At 42.6% G+C, this 18,644-nt stretch overlaps 2 protein-coding genes across 2 annotated transcripts; both read left to right on the top strand.

Annotated features, from left to right (window-relative positions):
* The first annotated feature begins 6,779 nt into the window (after window positions 1-6,779).
* Window positions 6,780-15,468, top strand: LOC132570068 (taste receptor type 2 member 140-like). The gene is made up of 3 exons (XM_060236509.1): window positions 6,780-6,974; window positions 14,590-15,043; window positions 15,098-15,468. Exons 1-3 carry the CDS (start codon window positions 6,780-6,782, stop codon window positions 15,466-15,468), a joined length of 1,020 nt encoding a protein of 339 aa, XP_060092492.1.
* A 1,714-nt stretch (window positions 15,469-17,182) lies between these two features.
* Window positions 17,183-18,073, top strand: LOC132570067 (taste receptor type 2 member 8-like). The gene has a single exon (XM_060236508.1). It carries the CDS (start codon window positions 17,183-17,185, stop codon window positions 18,071-18,073), a length of 891 nt encoding a protein of 296 aa, XP_060092491.1.
* The last annotated feature ends 571 nt before the right edge of the window (window positions 18,074-18,644 follow it).

The raw sequence follows: 18,644 nt of genomic DNA, 5'->3' as shown, positions 1-18,644 counted from the left end.
GTAACTTTTGCATCTCAATATGACCCACGCTTGAAAATAGCTCCAGCCTCTCCAGAAGATTTTTCTGTTCCTAAACAAAAGGCTAAAGTATTGTACTCTCTGGTCTTAGAATCACTGAAATGACAGCACTGGGAAAAGTGTGACCATCACCATAGAAGGTGCACTTTCCTTTAGCACTCAGAATTAATCAAATAGCTGTGCAGGAAACCTGTGCTGAAGGCCACAGTCCACTTACAGTTCATTTTAATATAGCTGGAATGCAACCAAAGGTTTTTACAGTAGTGAACTTAGCCTTATGAATATTGAAGACCATTTGATATACTTTTGGATTATACCCCGACCTTCACTATCCAAGGGAGTCAGAGTGGCTCACAATCTCCTTTCCCTCCCACAACAGACACCCTGTGATAGCTCTGACAGAAACTGCTCTTGAGAGGAACAGATCTGTGAGAACTTGTGACTGACCAAGGTCACATCCACAGGTGCATGTGAAGGAGTGGAGAATCAAAAGCAGTTCTCCCAAATAAAAGTCCACACACCAAACTGTGTGAGGCTATGGGCTTCAACTATCAAATAACTTCTGACCCTTCCTGTTATCTATTATCTGTCACCATTACAAGGTGATCTGAAGACGTTAGATGATGACTTGGCCAAGAGCAGGGTATCTATGTTAAAGACCATTGAGACACAATTTTTTGAACTTTTTGATAGGGTGATGGTTTTATAAATTTTGTATTTATAAATTTAAAATGTCTGATTTATTATTTTAATCTACTGTTGTAACCTGCCCTGAGCCTGTTTGAGGGAAGGGTGGGATAGAAATTAAATAATAAACAAACAAACATTTTTATAGGAGTTTTCATCCATGTTCTCCAAAATGTCCAATTTTCCATTAGGAAATGGAGAAAGAAAGTCCCCTTGGGGGAAAAACAATTTTGTTTTGTCTTGTCCAGGTATTAGTCCCTCTAGTTGGGGGATGATTAATTACTCTGACCCTCACCCTTAGATGGTGCTTTGAGCAGTCAATACTTTACCAGAATAGTCTATTCCATCATTTACTCCTCAGTGCTATACCTGTCTTCATCCTGCTCCACAGAACCCCTGGATCTGCAGTAGAAGAACTGAAGAGATGGGCAGGGAGGGACCCCAGAGGAGGAGTGTTCATTGTTCCCCCAGTTGTCAATTTGCAATTCATTTGTTGCCTATGCAAGACCTGCTTGGAAGGGTAAGAAGCCTCCCAACTTCTCCAGTCTATGATGAACTCTAGTAAGACATTTCTCTTTATGTTTAGGCACAAATTAACGTTTTGCATCAAGTATCCAACTAGCAAGAACAACTTTCCATGCAAAGTCAAGAACTTCATTAGAACGATCAACAGATCGGCTTTTCAAGCTCATGAAATAATATTCAATAATAATATTGATTCAAGGGTGGGCTGTGGCTCAGTGGCAGAGCAACTGCTTGGCATGTAGAAGGTCCCAGGTTCAATCCCTGGCATCTTCAGTTAAAAGCATCAGGAAGCAGGTGTTGGGGAAGACCTCTGTCTGAGATTCTGGAGAGCCACTTCCAGTCTGAGTAGACAATACTGGCCCTGATGGACCATGGGTCTGGTTCTGTATAAAGCAGCTTCCTGTGTCCAATAGATGGAACTGAGAAAATATTCTAAGTCATCAGATCCCTCAATGAACCTCAGATCCATGTGACCAAATGGTCTAGCCACACTGTTTTATGTGACCATGTGACCAGTTAGTTGTCAGACTGTTTGTATTTCAGCTCACAATACCTGATCCCTTTGTCTGATGAAGTGGGCTTAAGAGAGCGCATGAAAGCTTATGTTCTGAATAAAAATTGGTTGGTCTTAAAGGTGCAAATTAATTCCTGCTTTGTTCTACATCTTCACAGTGGAAGACAGATGCTAAGTTAATATTTATCATCACTGCAGAATATGCAAACATGATATTTTAGAAGATATGGATTTACAGTGCCATTCTAAACAGAGTTACTCCCATCAAAATCCATTACAGGCAATGGGCTTAGAAAGATAGAACTCACCTGCGGATTGCTGTGTTAGTAATTGAATCCTTGGTAACATTTGCATCTCCATATGACCAACACTTAAAAATAGCTCCAGCCTCTGCAGGATTTTTTTTTCTGTCCCTTGTTATAGGCAATGCTTTTAAGTCTCTTATTTTGATGGGGAAATTAGCTAAGAGACTTGGTAGAGCGAATTAGGAGCAAAGATCTTTTCTTTCAATGATAGAGAGTTCAGGTTTTCAGCCAAGAATAGTCCAAGCAATTGTATCTTTTATAATGTTTACTTAGAATATGTAGCAAGAGGATTTACACACATTTGCAGATTTATATACAAGCAATCAAGAGACTAAGAAAATAGAGGTTATCAATAGAGGAATTCAAGGGTTGTTGAAGCGGGTAATATTCACCTGATCCAGAAGAGGAGACGTCCATCCAATGGAAGGTACACGGAGACGAATGTGCACGACCAGCATAAAGTGCCCTATAGACCCAATTACAGGAGTAATGAGTGGTACAAATTGCAAATGGCACCCTACAGAATGCACACCAAGGTGGGTTTTGACACACACTATATAGGGGTTTGACGGATGGGGGTCGTTAGTTACCAAAGGGGCTTTGATGTTTTCATAGATGGCTTGAATCGCTATGTTGGGAAACTTCGCACATTTTGCTAGGATGATAAGCTCGAAACGGTTGAATAATTTGTTACCGGGATTTGGCTGACACTCGGAAAGAGATCAAAGACCTTTAAGAGTAGGATCAATCAAGTTATGCATCTGATTGGAGTTAGCAAGGTAGAGGTGATAGGCTGGAGGAAGAGACAATTGGCAGATCACAGAAGATCAGAGTGAGAGTAGTACTTACCCACAGTTCCCATGTTATTATGCATCCCGTTTGGGTGGCGACGCTGGAGGGGGAATGGGTGAGACTGTGCTGAGATACAGACTTCAGGCACCAACCAAAACAAGCTCTCTACTCAGTCCACTCCACCTGTTTAGATGGAGTGTTTTCTTGGCCTGTATTTGGTCAGACTCCATTTTGTTTACCAGAAATAGGAGATCCTCTCTCTTTATTTGCACTGGGGTACTCCATTTTTATCAGGCAGAGCCTCTCAGTAACACCCTAATCAGAAAGTTGAAGTGTTGTAGACTGTTAGACTCACTGAAAGGACAGCACTGGGGAAAGTGTCAACATCACCGCAGAAGACACACTTTCCTTTGCTGCTCAGAAAGATGGCTGCCTAATAGCAATAGTCTGCTTTCCATTTCTGGTTATGGAAACCCTCATTGGAGAGCTGGCAAATGGATCCATTGTCCTCATTCATTTCATTGACTGGTTCAGAAGTGGGAAACTCTACCCGACAGACCTGATCCTGATCTGTCTTGCCTTATCCAGACTTTTGTAGCAGGCAATAGAGATTGGGAATGTAACTCTCTTTACTTTGTTTAACGATACACTGAGTGACATATAGTCCATGCTGAGCAGTGTATGGATATTTACAAACACTGTGAACTTTTGGTTTGCTGCCTGCCTCAGTGTTTTCTACTTAGCAAAGATCGCCATTTTCTCCCACCCTATTTTTGCCCAAGTCAAAAGACGATTGTCTGAACTGGTGCCATGGCTTCTTCTGGGCACAGTGATCTCCTCAGCGGTCAAGACTATTATTGTTACTACAAGCTGGAACTATGGCTTCTATATCTGCAATCTCTTCATATTACTTCCACGCAACAGGAGCAGTGCAGAAATGAACATGCCACAGGTGTGTAGGAATATCATTGCTCTAGTTGCTGCCTTTGATTTTATTCCCTTTATGGTTTTTCTGTCATCGTCCCTCTTGTTAATAAGTTCTCTGTGGAGGCACATGAGAAGAGTTCAGTGCAATGGAGCTGGCATCAGGGATCTCAACATTCAAGTTCACTTGACTGCCATCAAAATTCTGGCTTCCTTTGCAGTTCTCTACCTGATCAGTTTTGCAGCGGCCACTTCACAAACAATGCTGGCCTGGAACAACCAACTCACTTGTGCAACTGTGGTCTTTAATGTGAGTGCTGTGTACTCATCTGGACATGCCATTATCCTGATAGTAATTAATCCCAAACTGAAAGAGGCATGGGTCAGGATGATACATCGTTTAAAATGCTGTGTGAATACAGCACCATCTTAAAAACTACCAAACTATCTTAGGGAGCATCAGAAGGCTGCTGAGCTACTCCATTGAGGAATTCTCTGTGCAAGCTCCATTAAATTGTGACAGTGGATCTCCTCATGAGGAAATAATCATGGTGAACAGTGGAAATTAGATTATTTAGCTGGAGTAGGTCTGGATTATTTATTCTTAATATAGTTAATATGTACCTTTCTTCAAAGAAACTATGGTGGTGGGTGTTGTTTTTCTTGTCTTCATTATATCTTCACAACAACTTTGTGAGGTAGATTAGATACTGATTGATCCAAGATCTCCCAAAACTTTCATGGTAAGCAAGGATTTGAACCTTGCTTCTGTATGCCCAGTGCCTGTATGCCTCTGCTGAAATTCTGCTTGTATGTAAATAAATGTTACAAAGAAACTTGCCACTTACTCTAAACCGCAGAATATGGGCTTTTCTTTAGAATTCATGTTACAAATGGGTTATGATCAAGCAAAATCAATGATCAAACAAAGATTGCTTGATATAGAGCACCGGTGATATCAACAATACACCATATTTCCTAATTCCGAGAAACTAAAATATATTGTTGCCCCAGCATCCTACCTCTCCATTCTGGGGGTACCCCGTCAACAGAGGGCTTTCACCTTGGTGACATGGTGAGCCCTTCCATCGGCAATTTTAGGAGAGAACCTGTCCATGTGGCACTGAAGAGGTAGAATCTGTAGAACATGTACTGTCTTCTTGTCATTTCTATCAGGAAGTTCGATCGAATGTAATTTCTCCTCTGCTTAATAATTACCTAGGTTGTTCTGATGATATTTTAAAGAAGCTTTTGATGGGCGTGAACCCACAGGTCACTATTAGCTGTGCTAAAAAATTTTCAGCAGCCTGTAGAGTTCAGCATGAAATTTTATGCTTAGATTCTAAATTTTAGAGATATTTAACTAGTGTAGATTTTAAGCTCTTACATGTGGATCTTAAATGTTTGCATTATTTGTATGGACACATTATTTATATTGAATTTTGAATTAATACTAAATACAGAGTGTTGATATATCTACCAGGGGTGGCCAACGGTAGCTCTCCAGATGTTTTTTGCCTACAACTCCCATCAGCCCCAGCCAGCATAACCAATGGCTGGGGTTGATGGGAGTTGTAGGCAAAAAATATCTGGAGAGCTACCGTTGGCCACCCCTGATATATACTGGTCTAGTTGCCTTTGATTTTTTTGTACGGAGAGAGGTTTTCTGTTGTGCTTGTAATAGTTCCTCTGTGGTCCCGATAGCCTGTCACGACATCCTATATATTATAGCATATTATGTGTGGACAAGATTAGTCACATTTAAATAATAAATATATTCTTGAAAATATAATGTAAACATATTGTGGCTTTCACAGGAATGACCAATACTACAGATAGTCTTACAGAAAATGTTCATACTACATATTTTAAATAAGTAAAAGTTTGCCTTACCTATCATTTCCGTCACTTCCAAAGACAATTTTCTTTGTATTGGAGTTTTCATCGGCGCTTCCCCAAATGTCCAATTTTTCCAGTTGGGAGATGATTCCTCACCCACCTGGATGGTGCTCTGAGCAGTCCATGGAGTCCCTTGATCTTCAGTAGGACAACTGAAGAAGTGGGCAGGAAGGGACCCAGGGAAGGAGTGGCCATTGTTCCCCCAGCTGTCCATTTGCAATCGGTTTGTTGCCTATGCAAGGCCTCCTTGGAAGGGTAAGAAGCTTTCCAACTTCTTCAGTCTATGATGAACTTTAGTAAGACATTCCTCTTTTATGCACAAATTAACATGTTGCATTAAGTCGCCAACTAACAAGAACAACTTTCCACAACCAAAGTCAAGCACTTCATTAGAGCGATCAACAGATAGTGTTTTCAACCTCTTTAAATAATAACCAATAAGAATACTGATTCAGGGAAGGGCTGCAGCTCAATGGTAGAGCAACTGCTTGGCATACAGAAGGTCCCAGGTTCAATCCCTGGCATGTTCAGTTAAAAGAATCAGGAAGCAGGTGTTGTGAATGAAAGACCTCTGACAGAGACCCTGGAGAGGTGCTACCAGTCTGAGTAGACAATATTGACCAAGGGTCTGATTCTCTATAAGGCAGCTTCATCTGTCCAGCAGATGGAAGTGGGAAAACGTCCACAAATATCAACATAAATATCAACAAAAGTCAACAAGTCTCTTAAGCATACCACATCATCATATCCGAGGAGAGATGCAAAGATCATGTTTAGCATCACTGCAGCATATGCAAAGATGACATTTTAGAACAGGACATAGATTTACAGAGCAATCCAAAACAGAGTTAGTCCCATCAAAATCTATTAAAGACAGTGGGCTTAGAGAGGTAGAACTCACCTGAGGATTGTTGTGTTGGTAATCAAGCCCTTCCTAGTAACATTTGCATCTCCATATGATCAACACTTGAAAATAGCTCCAGCCTCTGCAGATTTTATTTGTCTGTTCCTAACCAGAAGGTTGTACTTCATGGTGTTAGTATCACTGGAAGAACAGTACTGGGGAAAGTGGGAACATCACTGCAGAAGACCCACTTTCCTTGGTGCTCAGAAAGATGGCTACCTTCTTAACAATCGTCTGCTTTCCATTTCTGGTTCTGGAAACTCTCATTGGAATGGTGGCAAATGGATCTATTGTCCTCATTAATTTCATTGACTGGTTCAGAAGAGGGACACTGACCTCAACAGACCTCATCCTGATCTCTCTTGGCTTATCCAGACTTCTGCTGCAGGCAGTAGTGATTGTGGAGGTATCCCTATTTGCTTGGCAAAAGAATAAATTGAGTGATAAAATGTACATACTGGTTGGCACATGGATATTTATGAACACTGTGAGCCTTTGGTTTGCTGCCTGCCTCAGTGTTTTCTACTTAGCAAAGATTGCCATTTTCTCCCACCCTCTTTTCCTCCAAGTCAAGAGACGATTCTCTGGGCTGGTACCCTGGCTGCTTCTGGGCTCCGTGGTCTTCTCTGCTGTTGTGACTATTATTGTTCTCACCAGTTGGAGCTATGGCTTTTCTACCTGCAACCCCTTAATATTACTTTCAAGCAACAGGAGCAATGCAGAAATGAACATTTCACACAAATGTAGGTATATCATTGTTCTAATTGCTATCTTTAATTTTATTCCCTTTTTGGTGTTTTTGTCATCGTCCCTCTTGTTAATAAGTTCTCTGTGGAAGCACATGAGAAGAGTTCGATGTAATGGAACTGGCACCAGGGATCTCAACACACAAGCGCACTTGAGTGCCATCAAAGCTCTGGCTTCTTCTGGAGTTCTGCACCTAACCAGTTTTGCAGCGCTCACTGCAGAATCAGTACTGTCCTGGAACAAACAACTCACTTGGACAACTGTGCTCTTTAATGTGAGTGCTGTGTACCCCTCCGGTCATGGCATCATCCTGATATTAATGAATCCCAAACTGAAACAGGCATGGGTCAGGATGGTACATCTCTTAAAATGCCGTTTGAATAAAGTGCCATCTTAAAACTTATCAGATCATCTTAGGGAGAGGACTTTCACTTCTGCAAGAAGGATGCTGAGCTACTCCTGGGGAACAATTCCTTGACAAATTCTCTACGCGATCCCCATTGAGATGTGGATCTTCTCACGTATAGTTCTCTGTGTGTTGTGCCTTGAGGTCATCCATTTTCTACCCCAATGATACTTCCTCTGCTTGCTTAATAGTTCACCAGCATTCTCCAGTCTAACTGCAACGGTTGCTGGGGAGGTCAATTCTTTTCACTCTTGTAACTTCTCCTCCAGTTTTCCTTCTTAACTTTATTGAAATTATAATTCTTTGCCACTTGGCTAGCTTACTCACATAGAACAAGTACAGATGGTGACAACAGAAGAATAAGAACACCATCTCTGCCACGTCCAACCGCTCTTCAGAGGATAATTGAACATCTTTCCCCTGGCACTTCTCCACTTAATACGTTTCTGGGTCAGACGTGGTTTCAACCTGGTCTCCACAATAGAGTCTTCTCAAGATGGAGGGACAGCAAGCTAACTAGATTTATTGATGTCTGCTCTGAGGGTCATTTAAGGAGAAAGTTGTCATTGGAAAAGGAGCACATGGTACATCTTCAATGGTGAGTGGGTTTGGTGTAGTGGTTAAGTGTGCGGACTCTTATCTGGGAGAACCGGGTTTGATTCCCCACTCCTCCACTTGCACCTGCTGGAATGGCCTTGGGTCAGCCATAGCTCTGGCAGAGGTTGTCCTTGAAAGGGCAGCTGCTGTGAGAGCCCTCTCCAGCCCCACCTACCTCACAGGGTGTCTGTTGTGGGGGAGGAAGGTAAAGGAGATTGTGAGCCACTCTGAGACTCTTCAGAGTGGAGGGCGGGATATAAATCCAATATCTTCTTCTTCTTCTTCTTCTTGAATACTTGCAGCTGGAATGTTGGCTATCAAAATTCCCTATCCATGCGGCATTTACCTCTTTTTGAAAAGTTGCTTCTCTGTGATGCCTAATCTGTAAAGGTAATTACTTCTAAAATGTATATACTGATTAGATTACTTAGCTCACAGAAAGAGCTACCTTACCCAAAAGCTTGGCAGAGAGATCCCTCCCATGGAATCTGAAGGGAAATCTGGTCCACTTCTCTCTTTTTAATTAATTCTTTAAACATCTGGGCAAGTTTTGTCTTGCTGGTACCTAACACCTGCCCAGTTATCACATTCAGCTAAAGGCATTTTTACTTCATCATATTGGAAGGGATGTGAAGAAAAAGGGGTTTATTTTCATATGTGGTGGACATGCCCGATAATCCTCCTTTTTTGGTCTCAAGTCATCATTGAAACTTATTTTATTACTGAGTTAGGGCTGGGAATATTTTACCTTGGATAAAATTGCTCACAATCTAGGTGGTAGGATGAGACCAGGTTGCAGGTCTACCCTTCTTCTTAAGTGGTCCCCTTTTCTAGATTATTTTGCTTGTGGTATTTTTGGACAGGGTGCGTCTAATTCTAGTTTACTGGCTTGGCATTAATAAGTACCAATTATTTTTCTATCTTACATTGCAGGGGTGGCCAATGGCTGGCCAATGGCTGGGGCTGATGGGAGTTGTAGGCAAAAAACATCTGGAGAGCTGCTGTTGGCAACCCCTGTATATATTAACATGTAACAATCTATTTGTAGACTGTCGATTTTGGCTTTGTATATTTGTTACCTTGTATATGATTTCTGAAATAAAATTATTCTGAATTTAAAAAACCTAAGAACAGCATCTCTTTGGCTTGTCAATGGTTTGCAGAATGAGTGATTCTGCAGATGTGGGGCCTTCTACCCATAGATTCCAATGGGTTCATGTCTCTGAGAACTGCAACCGGACTGGAGAGGGATTTATTATCATTTCACACACACACCAGTACATTTTAATCCCAACTTTCCTCCAGGAGGCCGGTCAGGTTGGCTCACACTTTCTTTCCTTCTCCATCTTATCTCCACTACAGCCCTGTGAGTATAGCTGCCATCTCCAGCTTGGACAATTTGCTAGTAGAGCCCAGGAAGGGTGGAATTTGAGGACAGGAGGGAGCTCAACAGGAATGTGATGCCATAGAGTCCACCCTTCAGTGCTGCAATATCGACTTCCGGGATTCGTCATATTGGCTTCAGAGTTGCCTGCAGATCGTCTCTTTGTGGCAACTCTGAATCTGGCCGTTGGAGAGACGTCACAGAAGTGATGCCCCCATAGGGAAAGCCTGGAGGGCTTTTTCTTCGGCATGGGACCTCACGGGGGGGGGAGGGGGTCAGCAGCAACTGCCTCCTATGCTCGTCATGGATGCCTGAAGCTCCACAGCTACGAAAGCTGGCATACCAGCAGGAAAAGAAGAACTCCCGACTGTTTCTATGCTTTCACTTTCTCCAGTACATCTTTAAAACAAAATCTTTACACTTCCAAAGTGACAACTCTACTTAACAAGTAGGTGTTTTTTCCAACTTTACCCCCCCCCATGGGTCACTCTGCATTAGGCTTCCCAAATCCCCCGCCCTGGCGGGGGACCCCCGGTTTTGCAGCCTCCTTTCCCGCTCTCCAAAAATCTGGAAGCAGGGGGAGGGACGGCGTTTCCCCCTCACAGGGCCGCCACCACAGCAGCAACACCAGCGCCACTGCTGCCGGCCCGGGCCCGGGCACAAACACAGGCAGCAGGTGCTCCGGAGCAATTAGTGTGAAAACCGTGCAGACGCTGCGCGGTGAAGAGGGACGTCGCTCCGGCTTAAGGTAAGTGCGAAGATGCCCAGAGAGTACAAAACTATTAGGAAGCAGAAGAATTTAGGAGAGGAACGGAAGGTGCCCAACTGCCATCCCAAGCGTCCACTCTTCCAGTTCTTCAGACTCTTGGAGGGGCAGCCAATGGAAAACCACCTCTGTTCCTCTCTTGCCTCGAAACTCCTACATGGTTGCCATAAACCGGCGACAACTTGACAGCACTTTCCATCACCATAGGAAATTATGACAACCAAACAGAGGCATATTTGTTTTGGCAAACATTAAGGATAAAAATGTAAAAATTCTGTAGATTTTAAACCAATGCCAAAAAGGGACCAGGGGAAGTTGGTGGGGGGGGGGGGGAATGAAAATCTTGAGGAGGAAAAAACACTCTATCAACCTTAGTTTACTGCTTTAACAATATAAAATATGTCAGTGCATAGCATATCCAGTGTTTGGTGTATTCATGGATTTGTAAAGTGGAAATGCCTCACGGTGCAATTCTAAACAGAGCTAAACTGTTCTAAGCCTATTAATTTCAATGCACGAAGATGGGTTTAACTCTTCTTAGGATGGCACTGCTCATTGTCTACGAGCAATAGAGTAAATATATCTAATGAATATGTACACCTCTGTGTGTGTGTGTGTGTATGAAAAAGAGAGTGAGAGAGACAGACTGATTTCCCACTCACCTTACGCCGCTCTAACGTTCCTCTTCTTCAGGGCTTCCTTCCAATTTCACACTATCTGCTCCGGGGCTGCAAGTAATGTTGGTGTTTTTGCACGGCAAACAGAAACTGGTTTTTAGAGGTTTCTGTTTGCTGCATGAAAATGCTAACGGCAGATAGTTTGAAATTAGAAGGAAGCCCTGCTGAGAAGAGGAACGTCAGAGAGGCGAGTGGGAAATTGGTGACACAGACAGACAGAATGGTATTCCGCGCTCTCATTTTCATTACTTGTGTGTCTCTGTTGCTTCAGGTTTTCCCTCCTTTCCAGCATGCATTTGTCTCCCTCTGGTGGGTGAATTGATATTACATTGCTGTACATCCAGCATATTTTTTTCTGCAGGTTTAAATGGCAGGGAAATATGCTGAACATATGATGATGAAGTATTGAATCAACCACTAGAGGGTGCAAAGCACATGTGGAAAAGCCCCCCCCCCCAAACAAAAACAAAAAAAAACAGTACAGTCACAGAAGTGATGAAATGAAAGTGCAGAAAAGCCAAGAGAGAGGGAGAGAGAAAGACAAAAGTTGGAGACAGCACTGCAAACTGCTGCACCTTGTATTACCTTATCACATGCATCTTTGGGCCATACAAGTCAAGACACCATCCTCGTGGTCATCATGATCACATCATCCCCATTTCAAAATTATTTAAAAATGCCTGGTGGGTCCTATCCTGATCAGGCCTGCAGCACAGTGATGGAGTCCCCCTGCCCACCCCCATGAATTTTCAAATGCTGGAATAGTCACTGCAGAGGAGCATCAGTTTTGTCACTTCATGGGGTAGGGGGTGGGGTGGAAACACAATTGCCTCAGTCTGCTGTACTGTGGCCCAGATTGGGATTAAGCTGCAATGGCACCATCACATCTCCTTTGGCTCCGAACTTTGGCTACTTGGAATGAGGAAAAATTAAATTTGAAAACAGAAAGCATGTTTTGTACATAATAAAAGAGTGTTATCTGGATAGATGCTCTAATCTCATACGGTCATTCTATGAATAGCAGCACATCTGGCTATCAAACATTTATAACATTGAAAACACTGAAATGTTTAATAGTATGTTCTTACCTTACAAAGCGTAGCATATTATTTGTGGACAAGATTAGTCATATTTAATAATAAACATATTCTTGAAACCATATTGTGCTTGTATTTTGGCTCACAGAAGAATCCTTCACTATTACTATAGAGCAGGGGTGTCAAACATGACTCATTGGCCAGAATCAGCCCGCGCAGGACTTCAGTCAATCAATAACCTTTATTAACATAACAACGAACATAACAGCGAGCCAATCCATCCAATGGCAGTTTGTGTCAAGCATGCGGTTTCAATGACGAGTCGGGTTTGATACAAAACTACGTTTATTGATAGACCGATACTTTCAGTGTAACAGATTCTTGAGAGTGATGCTAAAGATACATTTATACAATACTTTTAAGGCTAACTTCAAAAGGATTCCAAAAGGTGGGGGCGAGGGATGCGCTCTCACACATAAACTATCATAAATGTCGACATTCTCATGGTGTTATCAGGACTCCGTCCTTGCTTTCCCCAGATGTGTCGCACTCCTGAACAGGAATGTATGGGAAGGTGCTGATTACTTTTTCTCAAGTTAGTTTCGTTTCTCTCTACTTCTACTTTGCAAGCAATAAAGGGAAAGAATAACAGAGCTAACAGACCTTGGTCCTCAATGATATTTCACAGACCAGTTTTATGGAGGACCCTAAAACAATCCATTACCAATGGAATTTTACTATGCTTGACAGTTTGCAAATGCATTAAGCGCCTTCTAGATGCTAGATATAAAAAGTATGCAACAGTTTCAATTACCAGTTGGTTCCCCGAGTTGACGACAAGAAGACAATTTTATATTTGTCGGGCTTCTCTGTTTGCTCACTCAAACAGGGGTCCATGAGTATGGAGCGCAGGTCAGAGTAAAAAGTACAGTTTAAGAACACATGTTCTAAAGTTTCTATCTCTGGACATGCACAAGTGCACCATCTGCTAGCATAGGGGATTTTATGGAATCTTCCAAGAAGTATCGCAGATGGTAGCACATTGAACCTAGCTTGCCAATAGGCTCTGTGTTGCCAAGGGGCAGTTAGGCAGGTGAGATATTCAGCCCTATACCCAGGAAGTGAAAACCCCAAACTCAAGGGTGAACATCTGCCTTTAGCAAGGCTTTTGAGAACTAGCAATTCAATATCAACCAATCTTTGTCTAATCAATAAGAAAGCTGATTTTTTGGTATATAGAAATAGATATCCAATATTGGCCTGCCGAGGGCTTTAATCCGGCCTGCAGCTTTCTTCTCTGCCCCGTCCACTCTCCTGCCTGTCCTTTTGGAATACAAGCTCCAGCTGCCCCTGTGCACAAGAAGCAGAGGGTGAGGCTGATGAACTTTCCCAGCTCCTGTTCCCCAGCATAAGCTCTTCAGGTTTACATAAGCACATAAGAGAAGCCATGTTGGATCAGCCCAATGGCACATCCAGTCCAACACTCTGTGTCACATATTGGCCAAAAAACCCCCAAGTGCCATCAGGAGGTCCATCAGTAGAGCTAGAAGCCCTCCCACTGTGCCCCACCCAAGCACCAAGAATACAGAGTATTACTGCCCCAGACGGAGAGTTCCAATAGCCACTGATGGACCTCTGCTCCATATGCTTGTCCAGTCCCCTCTTGAAACTGTTTCCTTTGAAATACATTGCAAATTATCTGCAGGATGGGCAGGATAGAAATCCCATAAATAAAATATAAAACAATAAAAATTTAACTGGCATCTCCAGTTAAATGGTTCAGGAAGAAGATGAGGTGAATGACCTGAGATTCGGAAGAGCCGCTGCCAGTCTGAGTAGACAATACTGACTTTGATGGACTGATGGTCTGGTTCAGTATAAGGCAGCTTCCTGTGTCCAATACAAGGAAATGACAAAATATCCTAAGTCAACAAATCACTCAGAAATACCATACCGCCATATCTGAGGACAGATGCAAAGGTCATATTTAGCATCAATGCAGCACATGCAAACATGCCACTTGAGAAGAGGATACAGATTTTACGTGGTCATATATAGCAACACTGCGGAATATGCAAACATGACATTTTAGAAGATGTGGATTTACACTGCAATCCCAAACAGAGTTAGTCCCATCAAAACCCATTAAAGAAAATGGGCTTAGATAGATAGATCTCACCTGAGGATTGTTGTGTTAGTTGCTCACCTGAGGATTGTAGCTAACATTTGCATCTCGATATGATCAACACTTGAAAATAGCTCCAGCCTCTGCAGATGTTTTTTTTCCCTCTTTTCCTAAAACAGAAGGCTAAATTGTTGTATTCTGCAGTGTTAGAATAACTGAAAGGACAGCACTGGGGAAACTGTGAACATCTCCACCTAAAACACATTTTCTTTCGGTGCTCAGAAAGATGGCTACCTTAACACAATAGTCTGCTTTGTATTTCTGGTTATAGAAACCCTGATTGGAATGGTGGCCAATGGATCTATTTTTCTCATTAATTTCACTGAGTGGTTCAGAAGGGGGAGATTATCTCCGACAGACCTTATCCTGAACTGTCTTAGCTGGTCCAGACTTCTGCAGCTGGTATTAACAATTCTGAATGTATCTTCTTTCTTTACCAGCATACTGAGCAATGCACCATTCATGCTGAATGGCATGTGGATATTTGTGAACACTGTGAGCCTTTGGTTTGCTGCCTGCCTCAGTGTCTTCTACTTAGCAAAGATCGCCATCTTCTTCCACCCCCTTTTTCTCCAAGTCAAGAGACGATTCTCTGGGCTGGTACCCTGGCTGCTTCTGGGCTCCGTGATCTTCTCTGCTGTCGTGACTATTATTGTTCTCACCATTTGGAGCTATGGCTTTTCTACCTGCAATCCCTTAATATTACTTTCAAACAATGGGAGCAATGCAGAAGGAAACATGCCACATGCATGTAGGAATATTATTGCTCTAATTGCTCCCTTTGCTTTTATTCCCTTTACAGTGTTTCTGTTATCATCCACCTTATTAATAAGTTCTCTATGGATGCACATGAGAAGAGTTCAATGCAATGGAGCTGGAAGCAGGGATCTCAACACACAAGCGCACTTGAGTGCCATTAAAGCTCTGGCTTCCTTTGCAGTTCTCTACCTCATCAGTTTTGCAGTGGACATTTCACAATTAGTACTGACCTGGAACAACCAGATTCATTGGGCACCACTGCTCTTTAATGTGAGTGCTGTGTACCCCTCTGGACATGCCATCATCCTGATATTAATCAATCCCAAACTGAAACAGGCATAAGTCAGGATGATACATCACATAAAATGCCATTTGCACCCACTTGGTTGAGCTGTCCCCAAACCCACTTCTTTGGGAGTGATCCAGGCTGTCATCCTCGCCTTGGAACCTCCACGGTCGAGGGGATCGCTGTAGGCCCAAGGTACAGAACTGTGAGGGAGCATCACTGTGGAAATCTCTGATAATACTCTCCCGGAAATCTATTGCGCCCCCTCCTTTCTCCTGACCGTTACAGTGGATGGAGTCATCTTAGGCCCCTCTGGCTTAGGCTCCTTGTCCCCGGTTGCAGTAGTCATGGTTGTTCCCGTGGCTTCATCCTGCTCATCAGCCATGGTCAGGCAGCCTGGGATAATGTGGGAGGTTCAGCAATATTTCAGACCCCAGAGTCAAGGAACACACAGATGGTTAATTCAGACGTTTATTACAAGCATCTTGAAGCAATACAAGAAGTTGCTGAAACTGAGGTGCCACCTATGTACCCTCAGTGGGCCATTATCAATTCAAGCAAAGTGCAGTAAAAAGCAGCGGGTACATTTGGCGGGCATTCCACATCCCTCTTTCCCCTCCCCTTGTTCCAGTCCAGGTGCCCTATCTATTTCTCCTGGTCTCCTCCAGCACAATCTTGGTTGCCATGTTAACAAGCTGCAAAGATAACTGTTGAGGATGCGCCATCTAGCAAAAGCGGAAGCAATAAAAGCAAAGCAGCAAGCATATGTTTCAGTTTAGAGTACAGACCCCCTCCCTTCCACAGTACAATTTACTCAGGGTCATTCTTATAATAATGACAAGTGGTTACATGATAAGAGGATACAGTCCGGGATAGGCTCTTTACACTATCAACCTATTTTACGGCGAGAGCATTCTCTTCTGCAAAAAGGATCCTGAGCTATTCCTGGGGAACAATTCATTGAGAAACTTTCTGTGCAATATCTATTTAGTTGTGTCAGTGGATCTCCTCATGAACAAATGATTGGGGTCACAGATAGGAATTAGGGTTTTTTAAAACAACAACAACAACTGGATTTAGCTGTAGGAGGTCTGGATTATTATTTTTTTTAATATAGTTAACATTTATACGTTTCTTCAAAGGAACTAAGGGTGTACATTGTTCTTCCCCTCTTCATCTTATCTTCACAACAAAGGACTATCTGCAAGGATGGAATGCGGTTTCATTTTCCAAGCTTGCTCAAACTTCTACGAGGAAAATATTTTAAAGTGTGCTTTTTACTCTAGACTCTATATTCTGTGTTTTGCCATTTCTGCTAATACTGACATGATATTGCTATAAGAAATCGATAAGTAGTTTTCAAAATGCGCTGCACCCATATCGCACATCACTGCAGCATATGGAAACATGACATTTTAGAAGAGGATATAAATTTAAAGTGCAATCCTTAAAAGAGCGAGTCCCATTCAAAATCCATTAGAAATGGATAGCTAGAAGACACCTGAGGATTGTTGTGTTAGTAATCAAGTCCTTCCTGGTAAGATTTATATCTCAATATGTTCAACATTTGAAAATAGCTCCAGCCTCTGCAGATGCCCCTCCCCCACATTCCTACACAGAAGATGTACTCTGTTGTACTCTGCAGTGTTAGTGTAACAGAAAGGAAGCACTGGGGAAAGTGTGAACATCACCACAGAAAACGTACTTTTCCCTTTGGTGCTCAAAAGGATGGCTGCTTTATTAAAAATAGCCTCCTTCATATTTCTGGTTATGGAAGCTCTCATTGGAATGGTAGCAAATGGATCTATTCTCCTTATTAATTTCATGGACTGGTTCAGAAGGAAGAAACTGTCTCCAACAGATCTGATCCTTTCCTGCCTTGGCTTATCCAGACTTTTGCAGCTGGCACTAGTGATTCTGGAGGTAGCTATAGCTATTTGGTTTAAGAATATATTTAGCAAAGCATTCTTCATATTCAGCAGTGTATGGCTGTTTACAAATGCTTTGAACCTTTGGTTTACTGCCTGCCTCAGTGTTTTCTACTTAGTCAAGATTGCGATCTTCTCCCACCCTGTTTTTCTCCAAGTCAAGAGACGACTCTCTGGGCTGGTACCCTGGCTGCTTCTGGGCTCTGTGGTCTTCTCTACTGTCGTGACTATTATTGTTCTCATCATTTGGAGCTATGGCTTTTCTACCTGCAATCCCTTCAAATCACTTTTAAGCAACAGGAGCAATGCAGACGGGAACATGCCACCCGTGTGTAAGCATATCACTACTTTAATTGCTCCCTTTGATTTTATCCCCTTAATGGTGTTTCTGTCATCATCCCTCTTGTTAATAAGTTCTCTGTGGAGGCACATGAGAAGAGTTCAATGCAATGGAACTGCGACCAGGGATCTCAACACACAAGCATACTTGAGTGCCATCAAAGCTCTGGCTTCCTTTGCAGTTCTCTACCTGATCAACGTTGCAACAGCCGCTTCACAATCAGTACTGGTCTTGAACAACCAATCCACTTGGGCGACTGTACTCTTTACTGTCCATGCTGTTTATCCCTCTGGACATGCCATCATCCTGATATTAATTAATCCCAAATTGAAACAGGCATGGGTCAGGATGATACATCACTTCAAATGCTGTTTGAGCAAAGTACCATCTTAAAACCTACCAAACTATCATAGGGAGAGGACATTCTCTTCTGCAAGGAGGATCCTGAACTACTCTTGGGGAATGATCCATGGAGGAATTCTCTGTGAAAGCTCCATGGAGTTCTATCAGGGGATTTCTTCGTGAGCAAATGATTGTGGTCACCAGTAGAAATCAGATTTCCTGAGGGTATAGAGTTGCCAACCTCCTTGTGTGGCATTGATATCTCCCAGGATGCAGCCTGAAGATCTCTAGATTACAGAGATTGGCTTATCTGGGGGAAAAATGGCTGATTTGGATGGTAGATTCTATGGAATCAGATCCTGCCTGAGTATCCTCCTCTCCCCCAAAATCTGCCTTCCTCAGAAACCTCCACAAAATTTCCAGAAATCTCCCAGGGTGAACTTGGCTGCCTTAACTGAGGCCTCTGAACTGGTAACTATGGTGTTGATGCTTTATAGGCTTAGAATATTTTTGTAATTTAGTTTAGATAAGATTGCACATATTGGCATTTATAGAGATAAGAAAAGTCCAATTTTGTATATCCATGTGTACTTCTGCTCTTCTCAGTCCTCTGCTTCTTTGT

The sequence above is a fragment of the Heteronotia binoei genome, chromosome 4 (assembly GCF_032191835.1).
Source record: "Heteronotia binoei isolate CCM8104 ecotype False Entrance Well chromosome 4, APGP_CSIRO_Hbin_v1, whole genome shotgun sequence".
Classification (NCBI taxonomy): Eukaryota; Metazoa; Chordata; class Lepidosauria; order Squamata; family Gekkonidae; genus Heteronotia; species Heteronotia binoei.
Note: the sequence above shows the minus strand (reverse complement) of the source record. Positions and strands in the feature narration are given on the sequence as shown.